At 47.0% G+C, this 25,804-nt stretch overlaps 6 protein-coding genes across 6 annotated transcripts; all 6 read left to right on the top strand.

Annotated features, from left to right (window-relative positions):
* Positions 1 to 119: 119 nt before the first annotated feature.
* On the top strand, positions 120 to 2,194 carry BO88DRAFT_405149 (glycosyltransferase family 69 protein). Its single transcript, XM_025706803.1, has one exon. It carries the CDS (start codon positions 467 to 469, stop codon positions 1,949 to 1,951), a length of 1,485 nt encoding a protein of 494 aa, XP_025562599.1. The 5' UTR covers positions 120 to 466; the 3' UTR covers positions 1,952 to 2,194.
* Positions 2,195 to 2,425: 231 nt separating this feature from the next.
* On the top strand, positions 2,426 to 4,149 carry BO88DRAFT_453893 (uncharacterized protein; the record flags this gene model as incomplete). The annotated part of the gene is made up of 6 exons (XM_025710772.1): positions 2,426 to 2,563; positions 2,689 to 3,100; positions 3,171 to 3,437; positions 3,496 to 3,902; positions 3,954 to 4,066; positions 4,116 to 4,149. 6 exons carry the CDS (start codon positions 2,426 to 2,428, stop codon positions 4,147 to 4,149), a joined length of 1,371 nt encoding a protein of 456 aa, XP_025562600.1.
* A 6,356-nt stretch (positions 4,150 to 10,505) lies between these two features.
* BO88DRAFT_51801 (uncharacterized protein) lies at positions 10,506 to 10,799 on the top strand. Its single transcript, XM_025712932.1, has one exon. It carries the CDS (start codon positions 10,572 to 10,574, stop codon positions 10,737 to 10,739), a length of 168 nt encoding a protein of 55 aa, XP_025562601.1. The 5' UTR covers positions 10,506 to 10,571; the 3' UTR covers positions 10,740 to 10,799.
* Positions 10,800 to 16,799: 6,000 nt separating this feature from the next.
* BO88DRAFT_51839 (uncharacterized protein) lies at positions 16,800 to 17,343 on the top strand. The gene has a single exon (XM_025712933.1). It carries the CDS (start codon positions 17,000 to 17,002, stop codon positions 17,282 to 17,284), a length of 285 nt encoding a protein of 94 aa, XP_025562602.1. The 5' UTR covers positions 16,800 to 16,999; the 3' UTR covers positions 17,285 to 17,343.
* Positions 17,344 to 20,610: 3,267 nt separating this feature from the next.
* Positions 20,611 to 21,062, top strand: BO88DRAFT_51856 (uncharacterized protein). The gene has a single exon (XM_025712934.1). The coding sequence runs from the start codon at positions 20,666 to 20,668 to the stop codon at positions 20,924 to 20,926; it is 261 nt and encodes an 86-aa protein (XP_025562603.1). The 5' UTR covers positions 20,611 to 20,665; the 3' UTR covers positions 20,927 to 21,062.
* Positions 21,063 to 24,273: 3,211 nt separating this feature from the next.
* BO88DRAFT_51880 (uncharacterized protein) lies at positions 24,274 to 25,370 on the top strand. Its single transcript, XM_025712935.1, has one exon. It carries the CDS (start codon positions 24,462 to 24,464, stop codon positions 25,170 to 25,172), a length of 711 nt encoding a protein of 236 aa, XP_025562604.1. The 5' UTR covers positions 24,274 to 24,461; the 3' UTR covers positions 25,173 to 25,370.
* The last annotated feature ends 434 nt before the right edge of the window (positions 25,371 to 25,804 follow it).

Here is a 25,804-nt window from a genome sequence, read left to right on the forward strand (position 1 = left end):
GATTAGAAGCACGACGATAAGGCCGGTCGGAAGGTAACTATGGGGCAATTGTCTGGTACTACTTACTGTTAAAAGAAGGTAGGCCTGGTAGAAATCCCCCGGGGTTCCCGGCCGTTATCAGTAAACTCACTTCTCACTGGTATGGTTTTGAGACTTCTTTAGACACATCCCCCCATGTGGTCTGGGGTTCCCTGCAGGGAGTCCCTCCCACAATGGCCAATTCCACGATGGCCGGCAAAGCACGTGAGCGGGGAGACTCCTTTTCCTCCGATGACATAAGCAGGCGTGCGCTCCCCTTGGTGGCAAAGGGGAAAACCCCGTGGCCTGGCGAGGCAAAGTTTGGGGAAAAGAGGATGGTTTGTTTGTCTGGTTGCTGGCCTGCCTCTGGTTTTCTATGATCCATTGTATCCTAGGCATGGGCTGAGCAAAGTGATTGCTACGACTTGCCTGTCAAGATCTGTTTGTCATGTCTATTGGCTACTATTATCCAGATGATTCCAGGAGAGTGCCCCTGTGGTCGCGACTCTTCTCATCAACTTATGCCGGTTATCGTCACTTGAAGCCTTCGGGGTCGAGGTACTCCGGTCGCTATCGTCGTTCTTTATTCCGCCGCATCTGCAACTATGTTTCTGCTGTTATCGGCGTTATATTCCTTCTCATCGTCCTGACCTCCATATTCCGGCCCTCCTATACCCAGCCGCCGCCACATTACTTGTCGCTTCGGAATGCGGTGTCTCAGTCAACGAAATCTGGCCGAGGCAACATCCGCAATGAGAAAGTTTTCATCGCAGCGAGCTTATATGACCCTGATGGTGATCTAGCACGAGGACATTGGGGGGACAGTGTGCTTGAGCTGATCGATCTGCTCGGAGAAGACAATGTTTTCTTGAGCATATATGAGAACGACAGCGGTCGCGATGGAGAGAGTGCGCTTCAAGATCTGGCAGATCGGGCCACGTGTCAGAAGTCCATTGTTTTCGAGCAGCATCTGGATCTGGCCGACTTACCGACAGTTGCCGTTCCCGGCGGTTCAAGGCGGATCAAACGTATCGAGTACCTGGCGGAGGTGCGGAACCGAGCTCTAAAACCGCTGGACGACCAGCCGGGAGTGCGCTACGACAAGCTGCTCTACCTGAACGACGTTGCATTTAACCCGGTGGATGCGCTCCAGCTTCTGTTCTCCACAAATGCCACGGATGATGGCGTTGCTCAATATCGGGCCGCGTGCGCCGTGGATTTCATCAACCCATTCAAATTTTATGATACTTATGCGACGCGTGATCTGCAGGGCTTTGGCGTGGGCGTGCCTTTCTTCCCGTGGTTCACCAGCGCTGGAAAAGGTGAGAGCCGCCAGGACGTACTAGCTCAGAAAGATGCGGTGCGGGTGCGGAGTTGCTGGGGAGGAATGGTAGCATTCGACGCACGGTTATTCCAGCGTGATACAGATTTGTCGGTCATGGATATACAGCCTCAGCTGTCTGGAGAGGACAAATCACCTGCTCGGTTCCGGGCGTCGCACGATACGTTCTGGGAAGCTTCCGAGTGCTGTCTTATCCATGCCGATATTCAGAAGCCTCAGCCGGACCCAGAGAAGATTACGGACACGGGGATCTATATCAATCCATATGTCCGGGTTGCGTACGACACCCGCACCCTTTCCTGGTTAGGGACTACGCGGCGGTTCGAGAAGCTGTACTCTTGGATCCATGATATTCTCAACCATTTCGTGGGTATGCCTTGGTTCAATCCTCGGCGAACCGAAGTCCCCGGCCAGATATCTCAGGAGAAGGTCTGGATCCCTGATGAACATGAAGAGGGGAATGGGTCATTTCAACTCGTTGATCGGGTTGCAGGCAAAGATGGCTTTTGCGGACGCCCGGGACTTCAAGTCATCATCGAGCATCGCAAAGAGGGCCAGAAGGGATATGAGGAGATAGAAGTACCTTCATAAGGGATTTCGATCAATGTGTGGATTTTCCTGCATGCATATCGCAATTTTGACTTTACTGTATAGGCCACGAGTTATGGGTACATAAATATCATCTATAGACGTCCATGGACATAGTGCAATCCACATATATCACATTTCGAAACCACATTGGATGGGACAATGATGCTTGTAGATCTGTATTACAAAAACGCCCTCGAACTGCCATTCACCGTCGAGATCACCGCGGTCACAAGCTATTTTGGCGGGACTTGCCAATCATATTAGGCCTCAAGTGTTATTCCCTAATATGCTATTTATATTGTAATATGCTAGCCCCTCTTATTCCTTTGTCAGGCTTCCTTTGCAGTTGCTGGTTCATCTTTCTTTTCATCTGTTGCCTAGAATCCTTCCTCCTACAACCATCTTCCCTCTTGTTAGACACCTACATATCTCCTAGTATCCCATCTCAAACGTTTCTCAATCTTCCCAGTTATCATGGACAAGGGTACGGTTCCTACAATGGAATTTGCCAGCAGGGTCACCAGTATTATCTACGGTGTCGTCGGAACATTCATGGAGAAGACGTCTTTCGGTCTCGAAGAGAGCCGACATGCTCCCAAGACGCACCTCTCGGTCAGTCTCTCTCTTTCCTGCTGTTTGTCTTGTATCAGGCTTTTTGCCCATTCAATACGTCTTGTTGTAATTTACCATAGCACGGTGAGAGTCTTCTCGCTGGGCTGACTGCTAGACCTGAACAGGAACCCCCTCTTCGTCGTTCAGGTAACGAAGCCACGCACTTCACTGTCGACGAAAACAAAATTCGCCCATCCTCTGCTCCTCATTTTCCATCTCAGTCTTCTTCGTCGATACCTCCCGTCGACACTTTCCTTTCCACTTGCTCTCTCCCTTCTTCTCCATTATCTTCTTCATTAAGCAACACCATGGAGGACAAGGAAAATACCAAGACGTTCCCTGTCGCCGATGTGGACGACACGGTCAGCTTCATGGCTGCTGCTCGCTCCTTGAAGCTGCCAAAGACTTATGGCACTCCTACTGTTGCTGTCGACGCGTCCAGTGAGAAGGCCAGTACTTCAATGAGTCGTCCCGAGTCTCGTGCTGATGCTTGGGGCCGCGATACCATCGCGTCTCGTGATGATGCTGATGTTTTTGGTAAGTATCATGCGACCACAGCCATTGTGAAGCTGAGACGCGACATATCTGATGTTATTGTTGTCTGTAGCACCTTCCGGTCAGAATACTTATGACGACGAGTGGAGTATCAAGCCTGATGCCGAAGAATCTGGAGCGAAGCCCGAGACCCCCAAGGCTGGAGTGTCCAGTGCTTTTGGTGACTCCAAGCCCCAGGACTACAATGCTGCTGCTACTATCAGTGCTGGTCCTCGTGGTTCGGAAGCTATAGCTTCAGGTGACGCCAGTGAGGTAGAGGACCGTGAGAATCTTACTACTTTTAAGAGCTGGGGCACCCCTGCTGCTCGTGACAAGCCAGGTATCATATATTATATCCTATCTTCCGAGGATTAACTGACTTACATGACTTGTTTTAGCTTCTCGTGTCCGCCGTATCATCCTCCGAGGCTTGCCTGCTACCTGGTGCACCCCTGCTAAGGTTCTGTCGCTTGTGCACGGTGGCAATATCGAAAGTGTCCACGTCCATGGCAACGGAACTGCTCATATCCTCTTTTGTGAACATGAAGCATGCCAGGCCTTCTACGACAAGTATCCGAATGGCATCGACCTTGACAGAGAAAGAAGGATCACCGTGTTCGTGGAGATGGGCAAGGAGGTTGACGTGGTCAGCTCCCAGCTTTCTTTCAATCTGTCTGTTGGCTCGACTCGCGCCGTGAGAGCTGTCGGAGTCGACATGAATGCCAGCATGGCGCAGCTGTACAACATGGCCTGTGGCAGTGGTCGCAAGGTTGAGAAGATCCTGGACTCATATGTGCCTGGAGATGTGAGTTTCCTTCCTTTATCCCTCTCGTGCTTAGCATACTAATTTTACTAGGCCCGTAACGTCGTCTTCCGCTTCTGCTCCATCGAGGATGCTGTGCGGTTCCGGGGGATTCTTGTACGCGATCCTGAGTGGGAACACTGCAACGTTCAGTATGCGACGGACCCGTAGGTGCCCTCGTGTCAGTCTATGATGAATGCTGCTAACCTCGCTCAGCTGCGAATTCGCTACCGGTATGCACATTGACTGAAGTCAAGCATACTATGTTTGGCTACCTTCATACGGGGCGGTTTACCAAGATGGTCGTGTCTAGGGCGGGTTCGGATATGGAGTAAAATGGCAGGATATGCAGGATGTATCTGGGGTTGGGGAAGATTGCTTAACGGACGGGCGTTGTGGTAGCCTGATGGATTTATTGCACCTCAGATAGTTAATAAAAGCATGCACATGCATGGATGTAGTTCCACCAAGACTTGCAACATGAGGCAATACCAAGTCATTGAATCACTATATAGTGTAGTGTATAAGTGACGACTAGGCACCTAGATTCGTGTAGACATATGCGTGGTGGATATATCGCTGACCCTATCCCAACTGTTCGACGGCCATCAGCAACTCTCGATATAACTTTCCCTCATAGCAAACTCCATAATACACAAGATCATGACATAGCATACCAGTAAAGCACCATCCAACCCCAGACCTGTTGTAGCAGAATTATGACAGACAAGTCAACATCTTCAGCTCCGTTACACTTGCCCCAAAGTTAGATTATTCTGGCAAAAAGACATAGCCTATGTACACTGGATCTGAATATAATCATTCATAACACACCCTCGAAGGGTAGATACTAAGAGAAAAAGGATGGGAAACAAGAGCCTAAGGTAAGACGCTATTACCATCCCACATGAGAAAAGTGTAGTAGCAATAGTACTAGCCAACTGTCCCGTTATGGTTAGTCTACATTACATATTCATATGGTATGTAAGGTTCATGTCCAGTTAGTAATAGACAAGCGGCGAAGCTACTCACATATTGTCTTCCACTTCCTATCTATTATTTGCTATCGGATTCCCTCAGCCATGGCCAAATACTTCATCGAGAGGCATGGAGATATTGGAGCGGTCAATACAGCATCCACGATAGCAACTTGCCGCTGTATAATTGGCTACAGTGAACCTCGAACCCGCAGCAACTTTTAATCGTCTTCGATTAACTGCACTATCAGTTTTCAGGGGCCTTCCGAGAGGTGGCCCGAGAGCCAGCTTATCGGCCATTGCACTATCAGAGTGGTCGTCTACTTCCTCATGGCAACACTTTTTATTCATGAGCGAAGGATTCAAGGATACGAGTTAAGGCAAGCCACAATATATTAATCTGTCACAAATGACTTTGTCAGTGCATGAGAGTCTTGCTGCGGACAAGCTTATATTTCTCAAGGCTTATAATGGGACGCCTTAAGGCTTCACTCCTGCAAGGCGCTCATTTGGCTTTGGCAATGTCATCATTATGTGAGCAATTTTCTCTGCAATTACTGCTGTGATCAAAGAATTGGTCTAACTTTAATAGTTGCTGCATATAGTTTTCTCGATGAGATTAAGTTCTACTACGCAAGAGAGGTCAAGTGACGATCAGCCACGCCGCGCTGACATGGTACAACAAGGTGAATGCTTAGAAGGTTGAAGAAAATCGGTCGAGAAGCAGCGAGGAGACTACTCCAGGTCATCAGCGTCCCCCGCCAGATGAACGTCATGATGCAGTCGGAGACACTCTCACAGGGTGAGCAGCCCATCGACAACTAAGCCTCTCTGCATCTCTTTCACAGTAATCAGCACATCCCTTCCCATAGTCCTCAACTCAGTGAGTCCGGCTAACGAGCCAGTATCTCAATGACCTGCAGGATGACATGGATGTGGTACAATATCATCTCAACGTGGTATTGCAGTACAACACAGCAGGGCCAATAAGTCCTGCTGTGTCTACGGATTATCCTTCAGTCAGTGTACACGTTTAGAGGTACATGGTGCACATTATCTCAGCTAACCCCAGGAGCTTTTGTGCATGGTCTGATCGTCAATGATACTAGTCACTTGGACAACGCCGGCTACCCTCGGGGCTGTCTGGCTCCTGCTAGCGAGAAAATAGACGACGAAAATGGCGTGCATGAAGATTCCATGCTAGTAGCTCGCGGGGCTTTAGTGTGCGGTAATAAAGTCCAGGAGTATGGCTTTGCTTAGGATGGCAGAGGACAGCAGCATGGGATCTGTGAATACCTCTAGTATACTCAATTACTACTATTAGTCGATACCTGAAGGTCCAACAAGTAGATACCTGCTGAATGAAGTAAATAACTCTTAAACTTAGAAGCCAGTACTTTGGCTTGATCCTGACCATGTTTCACTACAGAAATAACTCAACTTGATCCTAGATAGTATACTATATACTATCCGAACATTATATAGTACAAAATATATATCGAGCAGTATTATACATGATCTACCAACGTGTACATCAGCCACACCATGCACCATCCTGAGGAAGCAAACAAACAAGCTATAATACTATTCAGATAATCATAATATCACAACTATGCCTTTCATCAAGAAATCGTCTGCCCATCACCCGTACAGATCAATACATACCAGTACACGAAACCATACGCCATACATAACACATATACAATACCATACACCGCCAAGGAACCTCCCTCGGGCATAACGGACATAATAACCCTCTTCTCCATCTAAATGACCAACAAGACTTCCCAACCAGAATAGCAGAATAGTAAATTATCAAAGTCGAAAACAAATACAACGATAGAGCAGACAAAAAAGTATACACATTCCACCGAAGCAGTCCTATTCCATCCCAACCCCAATCAAGCACCTACACTCGAAACGCATGGCCAAACCCCGCCAAAGACCGATCTCCAATCCAAACATTCCAATCACCTAAAGCCCAGCCAAGTCAAAATCACCACATATACACATACATAAACCTAGCATTCCAAACCCAACATATTCCCTAATTTTCAAATCCCGAAAAGACAAAGATTCTGTGTTCTGTGTAGTGTGATGTAACTTTAACTTTTCCCCTTCGATTCAGTTTTTTTTTCCAATCTGATTCAGAATAAAGTCTCTCCTGGGAGTAATCTGATTCTAACTAACCTGTTTCCTAATTCTTCTTCTTCTTACCTCTCCTTCAGAGAAATGATCTGCACTCTGTAGGGTTTTTCCTGTTTTCTCATGACTCGCGCGTGAGGTAAATATGTATGTATCGTACCCTACATATCCCCTATCCCTTTCTTAGGCGTTGCTATTGTTGCTGTTGCTGGTTTTGATGCTTGCGATGCTTGGCTGTGTCTGCTGAGTTCTTATCTGAGAGCCAAGTATGTACTGTAAGTAGTTATGGATAAAGGGGGTGGGTGCTTTCTCCGAGGAGATATATCTATCTGAGGGTCATTCCATTTCATTTATGTTGCATGGTAGGTTTGAGACAGACATGAATTACTTGCATAGTACATAACTTGGTTTGAGTGATATTGTACATAGGAGTAGCAGTAGGGGTAGGAGTATCACCGATGATTCTCCATTTAGTAGGACCCTGTCTACCTACCTACCTGCCTACCTGTCTGCCAGCCATGCAGTCTGGTTCGAATGATGCATAGTTGTAGAGTTGCATGTGGGCACTGTGTGTGTGTATGTTGGGTCGAGGTGTGTGTGTGTGTGTGTGTATCCGCCTGCCTGCACCGGAATCTCGAACCGGTAAGTAAGTATGCTCTTCCTACTACTACTACTACTACTACTACTACTACTACTACTACTACTACTACTACTACTAATACTTTTCCGGTACGGGGAAGAAGAAGAAAGGGGGGAAGTGTGGTTTAGTTACAATGCATTTACTGGGTTAGATTTGAATAACTCATTAGTATGTTTATGTTATGTTACGCTACTTATGTATGCTGCTGGCTGTAGTGAGAAAGAGGGGGAAGGGAAAGGGGTACACAAGATGGAAGTATACTTATGTATGTACCTTCTCACATGTAAATGTACTGCGACATACCTACATACCTAGTTTCTCTACGTAGTGGAAGTACCAAGCTGGATGCATGTGACTACTACTTCATAGTTTATGTCGATAGAGGGGACATAAATCATCTACTTATGTATGTTGTATTGTGTATATATCTTCTTTACATAATGTACTATTGATGAAGGATCAAGTTGGCTGAAGAAGGGGTAAGTCGAATATCTTGGTATTCGTTTCTCCTTACGTCGCAGTTTTCGTCGTGCTCGATATGGATACTACCGTAAGTAGTAGTATTAATAGGTATAGTAGTAGTTAGATGATACGTAGTAGTTACCTACCGACCCCCGGATATTTTCATTATGGCAAGCGAATAGAAAGAGAGGCCAAGAAGAGGGCAGACCGGGGAAGTGGAAGGAAGAAGCAGGAGAAGAAGAAGGTAGGTAGTATTTGTCATTGTTTGTCGCAGACTCGCAGTAGTTACTTACCTCGGTCGGAGGGTACATATCCAGCTAGTTAGTTAGTTACTAATTATTTACTCTGCACTAGAATCGATAATAATAATCCTGTCTGCTATGGTTTCGTATACAAACACGACAATCATATCACAACAAAATATAGGATAGGTACTTACAATAACCGATGTTGAGCATTGTTTAACTAAACTAGTAAGTAGTTAGTTAGTTGGAAAGTGACGATCGCTCTTTTTTTGCTCCGCACAGCAAAGCAGCAGCACGCGGGGCCTTGCCCGTGTGTACATCCATGTCCAACTAAAACTATCTAGATACATACTACTACTAACACGCTACGGAGTACCTTATAAGGAAATTGCCTGAAACAAATGAGATCAAAACCCACGGTTACTAACCGAATCCATTCGGTGCTCAATCCTGGGTCGCGGTCGGTCGGTCGGTCGGCCGGCCGGCTGGCCTTGTCACAGTTTCTTGTCGCAGTCTCTTGTCTACCTGTTTTTGGTCTCCACTACGAGAGAGGGTAACTAGGTAGGCAAGCATCCTTGGGTTATTGGCAAGCAATAATTAGACTAGACAAAAAGACGGATGTATCTATCTGGGGCTCTCCCCTCCCGCGCCAATTCTGGATACAACCTAGGGTATGTCGAGAACAAAGAAGGGCCAAGTTGCGAAACAAGGTCGAGAACGGGGGGGTTAGCCTTGTTTTCCGAAGTGGATACTTGCACGGAGATCACCGAGAAGGGAAACAAAGAGAAATTGCTATGACGGGAGAGAGAGAGAGAGAGAGAGAGAGAGAGAGAGAGAGATATGTCTCGTTGGTATTGCTACGATGTGTGGGGTGGGTTTTGGTTTCTAGCGATCGTGTAGATGGTTGGCATTTTCTCTTTCCCTACTTAGTGAAAAGAAAAGTCGGGTGAACCAGAGGTTGAGAGATGCTTAGCAATGGGGAGAAACCATGGGTTCTCCGGGGGTGGTCCGAGGACTGGACCGAAGGAAGGAAGGGAATGACTCCTCCGTGGGTTTCCTTTAGCCAAGAAGGTCAAGTCAACAATTTACCAAGTCAGTAATAATGATGAGGTGGTTAGAAAGTAAGGCAAGTCAACTAAACGAGTATGGATGGTGGGTGAGGCATTCTGCATGACCGTGTTCAAAACTACTCCTAGTTGATAGTTTAGTTAGTTAGTATCAGTCCGAAGTTAGGAGTAGTAAGTATCTAGTGTTACTCTAAATTTATGCCGTCTCTTGAGCGGCTCCATAACCTCTACTGGAAGGCAGAGGAGGAGAGGGGGTTGGTGGTCGAGAGTACTCCGGAGTCAAAAAACAGACGAACAGACGAGGGAAGACGAATGACCCCAACGAACATGGATCGGAAAGAGAGGGATGAGACAGGAATCCGGCTGCCTCCATGCAGCAGCAGCAGCCCCAGTTGTGCGAGTGCGAGAAGAGACCAAAAAAATAAATTAGATTAACTGGGACAATCAGTGCAGGCCACCGGCTGATTCTCGCAGCGCGAATACTACACCATGGACCCGACAGTCTGGTAGAGGGTGTGATAGTTGGGCATTAGTAGGCAACCTTGAGCAGGTTCCGTCCAGCTGAGGGGTTTTCTCAGTAGGCTGGTTGGTATCCCTGGTAAGTTTGGCAAATGGTCCCCGAGGCTGGGAGGAGGAGGGGGGAAAAATGTGAGGGAAATTGCACTCGCTATCCACGGTGGGTAAGAAACCAAGGATGTCTTGAACAATGAAAATATTCATGAAGCTTTTCACACAGTTGCTTAGATATTACTTTTTAAGCCCTACGTAGGTTAAAAGCTGGCTCGAGCTGGTACCTGACTGACTCAGTGGATGAAAACGGTTAGGCATTTCTTCAGTCAGGATTAAGGCGTGGTAAGCAAGGAGTAAGCTTACCTGGGGTACGTCCTTTAGGGGAGGTACTTTGCTTGCCCGTGGCACCATTTAGGGTGAGTCCAGCGTGACACTGAAGAGGCGGCGGGCGCACCGGCTGTGACTGCTCTCAGGCAGAGAGAGAGAGAGAGAGAGAATAACTACACTAGTTTAGCAGCAGCAGCAGTAACTAACTCTTGGGTTGTTGTCTGAGACGCGGAATCGATCTCGCTTGCCGACGTCGATCGAACGGCCGGCCGGCTTGGATTGGCCGTGACTGGAGGCGTATGGTATGGTATCGGACCTTACAGCGCGCCGGTCCATCCGGGCTGCAGCCAGGCTTAACTCAACAGAGTCACTGTAGGGGAAGGCCTGATTGCTTGCATGGCAGGGGCCAGCTTGGCACTTGCTGGGGTCAATGCTTCCCTCTCTGGCTCCATGGCAGCCCACACTAGTATGTATTCTGGCTGTAAACCAAAAAAGGCCCTTGGGGGAATGGGAAAGTTATCGACGCGATCATCCTATAGTATGCATCATTATTGGTTTGCATCGGATAATTATAGCCTCCTGTACTCCGTAGTCCAGTCCAGTCCAGTCACTACCCCCCATCGACATACATCATCCTGACTGACTGACTGATTGACGATGCACCGCCCTTGTGATATGAAATGTTGTCGAGCACATGCATACATACATATATACGCGTACATACATACTTCTTTGCTTCATTTAGTGACTTACCCACATTAGTAAGAAGTAGGTAAGCTACCACTGACTAACTGGTCATAGTTATGGCAATCTACGGTGTGCGGACCATCTCTGTAGGTACCAATAACACTAGTACGTCCTAAGTCGGAGTAGTTAGCCAAAGGGTCGATAGCACCCGTCATAAGCTATTGACGGGGGACAGCCATTCCGAACGCTAGCCAAAAGACCGTCTACATACGGAGTACTTCCTTTCTTCTCCTCCTTCCTCCGCCCCCCTCACCCCCACTCAGTTTCTTAAACGCCGGACTCTAAGGACTTGGCTGGTCTCCGTTCTCCGTAGCGACTCCATCACGTAGCGTCAGGACAGATGTACAACGACTGCGCCGCAAATCCTCGTCTACGACAGTCTAGACTGTTACTTTAGATGTCAATCATTGGCTCGGAGTAAAGCTGATTGGTTGCAGGAATGTCGTCCGGCCGAACACAATGTGCAATAATGAAAGATGCCTGCATCTTGTCTCGCGCTTCCACTCCTGTCGCATACATTAGGTGTCAATCTCATTGTCTTGTCCCGAGGCATGCAATTTATCCTTTTCGTCAGTAGACAAGAAAATAAGAAAAATAGATTCGAAAAAAAAAAAAAAAACAAAATGGGTCTGCCTTACGGCGCGGCCAGACTCGGGATCCGTACGTATCGGGACTCGGCATCGCGCATGGATTACTCGCTTCTGATTACTATACTAAGCCATCTACTTGACCTGCTAGGCATAGCGTTCGCCACTAAGTACTAATATGCAGCGGGCGACGGGGAGAAAGTGAGGCCTGCGCTCGTTGCAATTGGCCCCACGTGTTGCGAGGCGCAGGGGTAGAGACTCGTCGGTGCCTGAGCGAATGGGCAGAGGGGGGGAGGGCTCAAAGAGGAATGAGGCTGAAGGCAAACGAGACAGACTGAATGATTCCTTCAGTCGGCATAGTCTCAAACTTCCCGGAGAATCATCGAACTTCTTGCACAGCTCTGTGCAATGAGAGATTTTGATCGAGTAAACATCCTATAGTAGTAAGTAGGTAAGGGTCTCACCCTCTTACGACCTGTCCATCTACTAAGTACTTACTAGGTGTTTAGCATTCTCGAGGGTTAATCACCGAGATTGCCCAAATGGGTAAGACAAGCCAACCAATCAGAAACAGGACTGGTTTGAGTTTCATCATCAAAAGTCCACCAATAAGCCAAGTAATTGCGGCGAAAAAGTCAATGGCAGCAGGAATGGAGGCAGACGGTGTCCATTTTCACCGCCGCGGCTGCGGCCTCGGACCTGGAGCTGAAGCTTATCGTCAAGGCGGATCTGAACCGGCCGCGGCTTGGCAGTCAGGCTCCGGTGCAGCCCAGAGCTTAATAATGCGGGAATCCCTATAAGGAGCTCTGACGAGAGAAAGAAAAACAAACGTAAAAAGGAAGTGATGAGCATGGTCGGATAAATTTTTAGTTTACAGAGGAGACACAGTGCGTGAACATTACCTACTGTGGACCAAAAAAAAGCTCTGAATACGAGAAAAATAAGAGGCGGGGGCTCCTTTCTTAAAGATAGTCGATCCACCAGAACCAAATATCAGTAAATGCGCCAATTTCAAAAGGGTAAACAATCATGATGGGATCCTCTTGACGGATGGTTCAAGTATGGATATCTAGACGGTGGCGCGGACAATCTCATCCAACACCACGCCACAGATCCTGGAGATCAAACGTGGTGAACGTGGTCTCAAATCCTACCACGCACAATGAGAAGGGAGGTCGGCCTCATATCATTTAGCGCAGTAGACTACAATCCTTTGCCGCAGCGAAGGATTTGTCGCCCGGACCGAGCAGTGTCTTCTAGAACTTAGACAGGCACCAATCAATAATCATGGGCAAATATGCCCGTGGCTTTAGCCAAAGGTGCTCGTGAATATTCCTGCCGGATCTCCGTGCCAACCCCTTCCAAGGCTCTTAGCGTCGCCGTTCGGTGGATAGCCTGCCTGATAACTTTTTTTGGTCGCTACTTAGATCAGCCCCGATCCGGACCGGTGGAGGCTAATGGTCTCGGAATGAATGGACTATGGAGACGGGAGGGGGGAAAGGGAAGAAAAAAATGGAGGCAGAGGCGGGGCCCAAGGTGATTCTGCACGATGATCTGTTCAACAGGTTGCTGATGTGAGGTAGTCAGCCTAATGAGGTTCAGGTGATGTGGTTGATGATTGGAGAGGCGTTGTGCATCACTACGCAGTGGTCACTGCTTATCGAGAGGACGAGAGGGAGCATCAGCTGATGATGAGACTCCCCCAATTGATCTGCTGACAGGAAAGAGAATTAATTACAATACTTCGCTTCCGGGCGAGTGTCGGCCCTCGTCTGGAATGAAGACCAGAGTCCAGATTAATATTTATATTATTATTACACATGATGCAGTTCTATTGGCGTGATAAGAAAAAGGTTTGGCGAAAGTGTCAAGTCTACCAATGATCGGGATTTCCGTCGGGTAAAATTTGTGCAATCAAATCAGTTGATTAAGCTTTAGGATGCTAAATGTTGACACTATCCCTAAAACGAGAGCACTTCGGAGAGTGCTCCGTGTGCGAAATGCAACTCCAGCTTCACTTCGTGGTTAGTTTATTAGGCTGTTAAATTAATTGACATCTGACATATCCAGTCCGCAGCAAATCTGATCTGGGCAAAACGGGGCACTATAGCCTCTAGAGTAAAAGAATGGTCCAGTCGGAATGTTTGCAAGCTAAACCAAGACATCCCTTCCTTAGGCTCCGGAAGCTCTGGCCAAGTGTGGTGCCTCTTTTAGTCCACACCCGTCTTTTCATCCTCTGTTCTGACTGCCTCGAATGCCAACAGCGGCCCCGCTTCTTCAAACCAAAGATGCATCCTCGCCAACAAGTGTCACGGTCAGTATGACCATCAATAGTCAGGTTGGTGTTCAGCAATATGAGTGGTTCTCAGCAAAGAGAAGATACACGAGGCTGCAGGAATAGACTGCCTGGCCGTCTAAGCCATTGTCTGTCGACCCTCTCCAGGCAGCATAACTAAGCCACCGTCATAGTTCCATGCATTGGTCCATTAGAAGAAAGCAACGTCATGTGCAACGCCGCATCACCGTTGAGCCTTGACGACCTTGACAGCGACTTTTTCGCTGTTGTGCGAGGCAGAAAGGGTGGGTTACTACTGCAACTACCTTGTCAAGGGGTGAGGGGAAGTTGTTAGTGACCAAAAGGCTCTGTAACTAAACCCGACGGGATCTTCCCGTCCGTTCCGGTAAGTACAAACGCGTATGTTTTGAACTGTTTCCCTGATATATCCATTATGCATCGATTGACTACTCCTTCATTTCGCAAGTAGTGAATATCTTCGCACTGAATTGGAATCTGAGGCAAGCTTAGAGTTGCGATCCTTGATCGATGACGGGCCGGTGGCTTTGACGGAACTACGGTATGAGAAGGGTGGTGGCTTCAGCCACCACGTAGTACACAATACAGGAACATATCGATCTTTCTGGAAGATCCAAATCAGGTGAGGCTCGGCACATATTCCGATATGTCACACAATGGCAACACAATATCATCACAACATCCCTCATTAAGTCACTGTGTCCGGACTCGGTATGTAGAACGTGCAATGATTCCCAATCGGGGCACTCAAGACTGGGTTGAATGGCTAGGATAGCCCCTGAAGGTACTACTTCATACCTGTGTACTGTCTGGGCTGGTCTTTTGCACACCTCCCTGACCAGCAATAAGTTACACTTAACCACGCTTGCAGGTTGACTACTATAACAGGATATTATCGCCGCAGGTGTCAGTGGAGTTGATTTGGTTTCACCTACAAAGTGACAGCATCACTACATTTGGATTATTACGCAGGATGGTCGGTTGTACTTCGTAGTACGGAGTTCCGCTGGACCCCCAGGAGTTAGCCTAATCCTGAGGCTGCTAGTAGTAGCGCTGCTAGACACCAGCCTCTAGGCGCCGCGGCTGTGCCTCACTTCTTGCGCCCAAAGCTGGCGCTGCCAGGCAATGCCATCGACCTCCTAGACGGCGCTGCAAACTTGAGCCGCAACGTTCTGACTTCTAGGTCATTTCTAGCCAACGATCCTAATCAATCCTTCCATTCCTGTTGAGACCTCGACCACCAACACCCTATGGGCGCTGCAACTGCAACGCTGTGCTACAGTTGCCTGACCGCTCGAGGGAGATGATCACTGCATTGCATCTGATGCATAACCTTCAATAAGAATGTGATTATAGACAAGTTATCCCGGATTTGATTAGTTACACAGCCCATTCCAACCCAGTCCCAGACACATGGGATGGGCTAAAATATCCACCCCCTCGCCCGGTCGTGTAATTTCTTACGAGTCAGTGTCCTGGCGTGCTCGACGTCGATTGCTGGAATGGAATTGATCCCTGCCGCCCACTTTCTTTGTTCTCTTTCGCCTTGGTCTCCACCACCGAGAATTGCGACATGCTGGAACGAGCCAACTACTGACCTGCCGAGCTCCGCCATTAATTAAAATGGCCCTTCGTCATAGGTTGTCTGCCTGACTTCCCCGGCGATGAACCCTCACGTGACCGAACGCAGCTGCGGCTACGCGTCGGATGAGGAGAAGATGGTGGGAACTAAGGCAGAACAGGTGAGGGTCGCCCGTCGGGGGACGTGGCAGCAAGAGAGCTAAAAGTTGAAGTTATTGTTGTGATTTAGTTATAGCCTTGTCTGGAATCATTCATCGTTGCAGCAAGTGCGACCTTTTGTTGCTACTGCAAGCAGTGGCCAGCTTGTCCTCAAGGAGACATGCCCCGGAGTACCCTCTCCACTCAAGTCAGGTTTAGTTAGTTCTCCTGTCTCTCTTGTACGGAGCAGAGAGCTGGGGACGAAGGAATTTGTGACACTCCGGGATAGGATCTACAACGGGCGCTGACAGACGGATGATCATCCGCCTTTTTTTTCTTGTTTTCTTTTCTTTTTCATTTTCATTTTTAATTCTTAGAATTTCTAGCGGTCTGCCCATCATATTGCAGACGGAGAAAATGGTTGTTATTTCCTCGGAACCTTCCCCTCGCTTTCTGCCTGAGCGCATGCGCGTACGCATATCATCCAGTTCATTAAGCGGGTGATGGACTAGTTAGCTCACTTGCCAGAGTCATATGCTCGAATAACTTGCATGGGGTAAAGCCAAGAGGGTATGCTACGCGCCTGAGTTGGGTTTGGAGCTTGCGCAGATTGACTGTGCCGCAATTCTGACCCTCAGCCAATCTCCGTTCGGCTCCATTACGCCGTGTAGCATTGCATCAGTTGAAACCTGGAACTAATGATGTCCAGGTCCTAATAATACTACTAACTGGCACCATACAAGTCCCCTTGTCATATGGAGCAGAAGAAGAAGAGGAGGAGGAGGAAGAAGAAGAAGAAGAAGAAGAAGAAAAAAAGTGGCCATCCAATTTAGGGTAATACTTTTGTTGCCTCGTACAGTAAGTCATGGCCGAGGCTGCCTCCGCCCTTTATTTAGGGTGGTGTTTCGCACTTGAATTTCGATACAGCTACCTGATAAGCTGCCGATGGAACCTTACCGTTTTCGCCTGGTCCACTTAATGAAACTGTAATCGTCTTGGCTTTTCCCTGCGATGCCAAGCTAATGGACTCGAGGGGAGCTGAAGGAAAGGGAAAGCGTAGGGAGAAAGAAGATTGGAGAAAAGGCTAGAAAGGTTTGGGGGCGCGTGCTGCTGATTGACTCGACTAGCAGAAAAGATAAGTGAAGGATAACGGCTACTACACCACCATCTCACACTATACTAGTACTCTATATCAATTTCTTATACGCAATACGATGAACAGTACACCCATTCATACTCTTCACCATAATAGCCCAGACACACACACCGGAATTCAAAAGCGAGAGATACGAGAAATTGGAGTGATTTAGCAAGAAGCCCATCCCGTGATTTGTGTGCTCGTCTACGCTAGTTAATTAGGATGAGTTCGGGGCCGATCGGCGCCAAACGAAGTTGTGGAGATAGTGACACAATTATCGGTTGTCACTCCTTCTTTTTCCCTGGCCATCATGGATCCTTTTTCAGGTTGAGGAAGTGGGAACTTCTCTCGGCTGAGTGTGGGGGGTTCAAGATTTGCTTTGTTTGTGTACTGCTGCTGCTGCTGCTACTGTGGCCACACGGCCCACTTTGCCTAGAACAACCCTTCTCCTGTGGGTGGGTGTCAGGCACGGTCGATGGAGGCACCCGACCCGACCTTGAAGGGTGACTTCATCGGCCTTCCTTACAGCCATCATGTGCGACATGTCTGATATATGCATGACTTTGATAATACTGATATCAGATCTACTACCTGAGAAACTCCAACCAGCCTGCTTCTTTGAGTCATAGAAAACAGATCTGTCAACATTGCCAATTCCTTTTGACGTTTTGTTACTCTTTTTTGTTTTGTTTTTCTTTATTTTCTTTTCTCCTCTTTTCCCCTTCTTTTCATGGATGATCCCTCGTAAGCTAATTACCTTACCGACCGGGTCCCTCTCTCTGTGAGAGAAAGAGAGTCCTTCCAAATCGGGCTTCCCCGTTGTCTCTCAATCAATCCTCTATTCTCTCTCTCGCTCCAGACTCGTCCGTCCCGGATCGTCATCCCCGAGCCCCGCCGCGTCTTCTTCGACTAGGCTACTTGTCTTGTGCTTTGCGACTAAAACTTCCTCAGACTCTAAAACAGAAAAAAGGCGCCCCCAAATATACCACCGTGCTCAACCCAGGATGGATCCTCCCAAGACAATAAATGGGTCGGCTAGTCTTTTGACAGTGACGGATTCAAATCCGCGGCAACTAGTGGGTTTGAGGATGTCAGTCAGGCCCGGCCTGAAGGAGGCTGACGAATTTACTCCAGATCGTTCCTTCAGCGGTACTTGCTTCGGAGTGAGATCGCAGTTCGGTCGCCAAGAGAGCAACAGGCCCTGCTATGATTCGTCCCCTCGTTTACTTGCCAAATGATGGTAATCCTTCACGGATCTTCAGCCCGCCCCTCCTTCTTCGCCGAGAGGTTGAAATAATGAACACTTATTATTATCAACTATTACTGAATGCCAACCGAAGGGGGCTATAATAGGTTGTGGTAATGATGCCATCAACGTGGACAGCTGCTGACCTTTTCTTCTGGAAGAATAAGAAAAAAACGATGTAATCATTACCGAAGTAGGCTAAGCAACTTAGGTCTCAGCTTATATGGCAGGGTCTTTAATCTATTTTGGCCTGCTGAGTTTTATACAATACCCCATAGTTGTGCCGTGTCGCCAGTCGCAATCGAGGATGGAGATGCTACTACGTACCGATCAAGTAGTAGTGGGTGGGATAGGAAAAATTAAAAAGGCAAATGAGAAAGGAAAGTAAAAAAACAGGCTTCATACCCTGTCTTTTGGGGGTTCATTACATACATTCAAATCATCGCGCAAAGTACTACTACGTCGTAACCGACAGATGAGATCATCTGGCAATTCAAGTATCGAATAAGGAGGGGGCAGGCGATCGTCTCACGGCTGCAGAGGATGTGTTGGCAAAGGTCTGCAGATTGTTATCTGGACCGCGCGGTTCTGTTCGGGATGATTTTTATCATCGACAGGAACGGCAAATAATCACAAAAAGGTAAGTACCTCGATTACCTAGTTTGGTTACCCGTGGTTTTCTTCAAAGTGGGAGGACCATCGTTTCTTAAACTCAGTATTAAGAAAGAAATTATTATTGGAAACGGGCGACCGAGCAATTACATTGAAGGAAAATAAGAAATTCAGAAGGATCGAGGATACTACTACTAATGGTGGTGGCCTCACGAAGTCAGTCAATCAGTCAGTCATGGCTAATCCCTTAAGCTAGGTTGGGGCCATCCATCCCATGGCCCTCATCTTTAGTCCATACTAAGTAAGTGGATTTAGTTAGGCTCTTTGTGTACTTTTCCCTATTCCAGTATTTGTTCTCTGTGTGTCCATTTACCTTTTTTTTTTTTTCTGTTACTTACTTTTTTAATAATATTATATTATTTTTAAATTTTCAAATTTCTCCCATTCCAATTTCCACCCCCTCCCTTTTTTCCCCCCGGTACTAAGGCTCGGACCCACACACATCGTGTCTCCCGCTTGGCTGTCAGGTCGCCTGTCCTTCAGCAATGGCCCTGCGCAATCTGAGACCATAAGAGCCAGACAGCGTTAGAGCCTCGATCCTATTCGTAAACCCGTCCCGACACAACGGTACGCTAGCAAAGCCACTGCAGGTTGGGTTGCTGACTCTATTCCGCGCCCAATAGACGCGGCCCATTACGGCCTTTCTGTTGGCTTGCTTCGCCGGCTTCCTTTTCCCCCCTCCCTCCTTGCCCTCCGTCCCTCAGGCTGACTCTGGCTTCCCCTTCTCCCACCCCCCTTCTTCTTCTGCCTCTCATTCACTGACTGCTCATTCCGTTTTTTCTCTCCAAATCCTCACCTGCTGATGGATGATGATGGTCTTGCACGAATCCTGCAGTGATCCTTTTTTCCATCCATATTTTCTTTTTCTTTTCTTCTGCTTATTTTTTTTTTTTTACTTTTCTTCTCGGGTTTCATTACTTTTTCCCTTTCCGTTTACTTTGCGAGGTGAGGTGTAGAAATCGAATGAAGGATTGTTCCATATGCCAACTAGCGTCCCCGAGAAAAAGTAATAATAATAATAATAATAATAACAAACGAATTAGAAATAAGAAAATCAGTAGTAGTGAGAAAAGATTGACCTTGCTTCCTGCTAACTAAGGATCTTCCCACCGACAAGTCAAGTCAAGTCAAGTCAGTCAGTCAGTCAGTCAAGTCAGTCACATTTTTAGTCTTGCGTGACTCCCGTATAATCCCGTTGCGTTCGTTCGTTTCTTTTCCCATAACCTACACCACCACTACCATACACATCACCCCCTTTTTTGTTATGATTATTTATTTCTCCGAAAAATAAAAAAAAAAGAAAAGAAAAAGAAAAAGAAAAACGTAAGGCCAGCGACCACGCTCAAGTGATTAGATTGGGCTAGCCATTCGAATTAATCATTCATTACTGACAGATAACTACGTAGATAGATAGATAGTAGGGGAAGAGAAAAAAAATAAAACGAAACTAGTAAGTAAAGTAACCCGAACACAACCGGATACATTCCAAATGAATCAATCGCTATTGACATCTTCCAGAGAGCGAGCGAGCGGCGATGGCTGGTACGTAGTACGTATGGGGGTCTCGAACATGTCCATCTCTCCAGAGATAGTACGTAGTAAGTAATTTAATTTAGTCTGAAGTAGATACTATCTTTCTATCTAGTATCTATAGGTACTAGGATGGGAGAAAAGAGAGTCATACCCAAAACAGAGAAAGTAAGAGAGAAAGAGAGGCTCGGAGCGAACAGTGGACTATCTACCCACCGCGGACACAATCCTAAGCTAACTAACCTAACTAACTAGCCTCCCACGGCTCCACACACACACACACCCCCATCCCCAATCCCAATGTAGATAAGTACAAGATGAAGATTGCTTGTGGAGTACAGCAGCAGCAAGCACAGCACACAAAACGAAACTAGCTCCGGGCCACACACAAACCCACCCCCCTCTCTCCCGGTCTTCTCCCTCCCCCCCCCCAGCCAGCTATGGGTAGTGAGTGGATGTTGTGTCGTCTGATGTTTTCCCGCCAGCGGCCGAAAATCAATCTGAAAGGCTTGGAAATTGCAAAAAAAATGAACCCTGCAATGCTTCGTTTCGGTCGACCCGTCTTGCAGCCTTGGAACGACCTATCAGGTTCGGGGAACTGGAATGACTTTTTTATTTTTTTTTACGTCTTGGCTTTCTCTCATGCAATGGCAGGGCTGCATGTTGTGGGCGGCGTAAGTTATTTATTTGATTATGTGTGATGTATTACGGCCGAATGACGGCGTTCTTTTTTTTCGAGAAATTTATTTTTCTTTCTGATTAGGTCTTCTTTCGGGGTTTCGGTTTTTGTTTGATCACTACGTATGTTTTGTTAGAAGGTGTCCAGTTAGATCAATTCCCTAAATATCTTATTTCTAATAGATAGACTCCCAGGAGGAAAGGAAGGAAGGAAAGGTATGTGTCTCTTAAGCTCCTCGCCGCGGGCAGATCGTGCGTCAAATATTTCCAGGTGGGTTTGAACCAAAGAGAAGGCCAAATCGAGTCATTAATTACGACCGCATTGATGTTTTCCTTCCTTAGTAGTTCATTAGTTAGTACGTAGGAGTAAAAGTAGCTGCTGCGGAATGCAAATGGTGGGGAATATAAATACGAGAAAGCCCTTGCTGGCGTAACTCTGTTACGCATAACACGGTTTGACACATTCTTCAGCAAGCAAGTCAGTCAATCGATCAGTAGGTGATTATTTATCTGTCTAGAGAGTTTTAGGTAAAGGGCATACTTGATCGCTCTCTCACTTCACCCACTTTAATGTACATCTTTGACAAAAGCAGTAACCAATTTGCGGTTGGCTGAGATCACTTTCAGTTCAGTTCAGTCAGTCATTCTATAGTAAGCCAAGAGCCTGAATAATGGCAGGTAACTTACTTACTCAAAACGTGGGGACTAATACATACTCAGTTTAGAAGGGCTGGCTCTTTCGCCTTAAGATACATACGTACCACATTTTTTCCAGAACGCTTTTTTTTCGTGTATTCAATTTTCTGATTGCTCAGTGTTATTTTTTATTATTATCGTATGAGTATTGTCTATTATTATCATATTATTATTCTAAAATTTATTATTGCTCCTTAGTCTGCGGCATGAATCCTTCGGGAATTTGTAATTATGCTGATAGGCTGGTGCGTGTGTGAGTGTGAGGGCGTTGTCCCAGCCATACCGAGACCTGCGCGTTGGAACTAGAAACTGCATGTGCCAGAAGAAAGCAGAGTAACGAGCCCATGGCACTGGGGCAAAGGAATGGGTGAATGAATGGGGATAGTGCAGAAAGGCTTGGGGGCCGACGAGGAGAATTGACATGGGGGGTAGTAGTGTGTGTGTGTGTGTGTGTGTGTGTGTGTGTGTGTGTGTGTGTGTGTGTGTGTGTGTGTGTGTGTGGGAGGGATTTGACTGATTGTGTACATGACGCTCATGCAGATGGCTCTTTTCGAAGGTCTGCTCCCCCTCACTCCCCGCGTGGCCAATCCTCCGCCCAGAGGTAAGAAGAGACAAGAGATGGTAAGGCGCGTTGTTGGCTGGCAAGTTGAGGATGGTGTCGTCGTCATTATCATCATCATCTTCTTCTTCATATCCGTGGCAGTTGCCAAACTACTAAATAGGGTTAAGGTAAGTACAATGATAACTCTTGCGATGTAGTAGTGTCAGTAGTGTAGTTAGTTAGCTGGGTCGACGATTTGAATGACCCGGACCCATTAAGCTTGTCGTCAATTTGGCCCGGACCCCAAGCGATCATTATCATATCATTATTATGAGTTTGGTTTTGATTATTCTTATTATTCATCCCCATTATATTACTATCGACGCTAACTGACTGGGTGCTTTAAATTAGCAGTTACTATACTATTCACTCTTACTCCTCGTTCTTCGTCTTTGTTCTTCGAGAACCTAATCTTGCGATAAGTTTTCTTAGGCAGTTTTATCAGGATCGATTCCTGTTCCCTTGGCCCTTCCTTCCGTCACTTTTCTCTTCGTCACACTTTTTTCTTTTTTAGAGAAGAGAATTATTATTTACGCTTTCGCTTGATTGTGGATTCTTCAATACGACCTCATTCCACATTGACTTTTCTGATATCTAATCTGCACAGTGCACGAACTGGCCAAGCCGCAATTCTGAGGGGTAAAGAAAAAGACGAAGGAGAAAGAGAGTGGAGTTGGAGCCCAGATTCGAAATAAACTAGGAATAAAAATAAAATCAGAGAATTTCAAAAATGGACGAAAATGAAAATAAAAACAAAAAGAAAAGAAAATAAGAAGCCCGAATAAAAATTAAGGAAAATCATAGGAAAATCCGAACCAGATCATAAATTACAGTAAGCCCCGATTAATTACCCGATCCAACGGTGACCCTCTCTAAACTAACCTCCCTCAAGCGTCCAGTCTGGCCCTGCACGTCGTCGGTCTGCCAACGTGACCCTGTCGCGATCTCCACTTGTTGAACCATCCAATCCATCGGATGCCATTCTTTCATCCAGTCGTTTTCTTTTTATCCTCGCTCATCCTCTCCTGCAGTTCATCATTTTGAATGCTGAGGATCCATTTGGCGTTGAAAATAAGTGGCGAATTCTTCTGGTGCTTGACGGGTTTCTAGACGAAACTATATCCTTGCATATAAGACCTGGTTGCTGCTATTGTTTTTTATTCTATTTGGGTTCCTATCTTATTCTATTCACTGCTTTCTATTTTGTTCATCTGGATCACCGGCCGAAATAAATACCGGTATACTATTTTACAGCCACCGCGAGTGAGGACATGCTTGCAGATGGACTAGGGTTGAAGGAACAGACGCGAGAACAAACCCCAGCAACAACAACAGGAGACTACTACCACCACTGCCACCAGTGGACGAACAGCCCTCCCCTCCTACAAGGCTTTCTCCTCTTCTCCAACCAATATACTACCCTCGCAGCTCCCTGCTGGCGCAGGCGCTACACATCACGCCGGTCACCGTCGTGTACCCGCCGTAGGAGTGACTCTCCCCACGACCGGACAGGGGGCGCAGTCACTTCGGCCTCTATTACAGGCCAGGCAGTCCCAGAGGTTTGGTACGCTGCATGGGTTAAGAAGAACTAACAGGGACCCTTGGCCACCATTGCCCTCACTAAAAGTCCAACCGGGAGTCTCGTGCGGCGTTGGCGATGCTTTAAGGACTGGCTTGTCCTGGGAAATTAATCGGTTCAACAAAGCTTCTCATTCCTCTTTCTACTCTATCCACGTCACTTCCTCTGTCTCTCCCAAGATTTTTGTTTTTTTCCCTCCTCCTCTTCTTCTCCCTTTCTCTTTCACCAAGGCACACACCAGTTGTAAAGTAGTGCAACTGTGTAGAAGCGCCTTCGGCCTTTGCTGAAAGAGACACACCCAACATCTGTCACATTTTTTGATTTGTTTTTTTCATTTTTATTTTTTGCTCCTTCCCTTTTTCTTCTTAATCTCTTACTATTTTCCAAATTTCTTATTTCTTTTAAACTCCTCCCCACCCACCCCCCTTTGGTGCTGGCCTCCTCTGGTTAGTCCAACATATTCACTGTGGGTGAGAAGTCATCGTTACTTGCATTTTCGTCAAATATACTTGGTCTCCTTTGGCGGTTGTTTCTTCCCTTCACTGGAACAACTATTTTTGTCTCCGCACTACTACCTCCACCCTCTTACCACTGGAACACCATCTTCTCTCCCCAAGGAGAAAAAAAAGAAACACCTCGCTAAAGCGTCCATTACTATCATCGCTGTTATTACACATTTACCATGGAGACTCTTCACGAGCGGCCACAGGCAAACTACATGCCGGCTTCTCGTCAAAGCCGCATGGCCATTGATTCTCTACTGAATCCATCATCAGAGAGAGAAAGCACGAGCTCTCGGATGCATTACAGCCACCCAGGACCACAACTGTCGCCTCTATATCCTCCCAGTCCCAACCAATACTTTTATTCCCCCTACTCAGATGGCCACCACCCCTACGCAGAGAGTTCTGCTTCATCCCAGGACGCAGCATTTCTTCCTTATCGACCTCGATCGGCCGAGTCATCGCCTGGCGCATACTCGCGAGAGCGATATGACTCGGTTTCCAGCAGCTCCAGCAATGCCCCGGAGCGACGTCGACCTCCTCGACCGAAGTACGAGGAAGAGGAAATGTACTTCATCTGGTACCATCGCGTGGACCTCTGCCAAGAGTGGAAAGAAGTACGCGAAAGCTTCAACCAACAATTTCCTAGCCGGCAGCGTCGGGGCTTCCAGGGAATCCAATGCAAATTCTATCGCTTCATCAAAGAAAAGAAGTGCCCAACCTTGCGAGAGCAACGGCGTCTCCGTGACGGTGACTTTCTTCGCGAGGGAGCGGGTCTTGCCGCTGAATCGGGGGCCCCGCGATTCGGTGTGGTTGACTGGGTGGGGATATGGTATCCATGGATGCGTGAGTCCAAAGAGGAAGTTCTCAGAAGACGCATCCCCAGGTGAAGGAGAAAATAAAAGAGAGAAAAGAAGAGGGGAAAATAGAGACCCTCCTTCACACACCTCCACTTCCTCACTCCTTCCTAATGACCATCCGACTCGACAATTTTGATGTCTTTGAAAATTGTTTTTTCCCTATTATTTTGTCTGGAAATTCTCTGATACAACTCACGGCCGTCTGAAGATACCTCTCTGTTTAATTCCTCAAATTTCCCCCTTCTTCTCCTATCCTCTTTCTATCCTCTTTTCTCTTTATCTCTTTTGTCACATTTCATTTCGCTCTTTACGTCGGCACCATTCAGCATGTTATGTTACTATTACTACTATCACTTGGGAGGCTCTCTGATCTTTGCTTGCATACATGCATCTTACACACATGGCTAAGGGTGGGTTGGTTCTCATCACATTTTTGTTTTTAGCACCTTTTGAAAGGGTTGGCTACGGAAATAACAACTACTGGGACTATGGACAATCATCAATATAACTGGATTATTCTTTCTATCAATCTTTGTTGTAAGGAACAAGCGTAGGGCAATGAATGAATGCGCGAATAATTACACCTTTAGATTTCCCAACCGCGAATCAGGCCATTCTGTAAAGAGAGCCTGCCCACTCTGTTGTCATAGACTCTTTTGGCA

Source organism: Aspergillus vadensis (genome assembly GCF_003184925.1).
Source record: "Aspergillus vadensis CBS 113365 unplaced genomic scaffold BO88scaffold_12, whole genome shotgun sequence".
NCBI lineage: Eukaryota > Fungi > Ascomycota > Eurotiomycetes > Eurotiales > Aspergillaceae > Aspergillus > Aspergillus vadensis.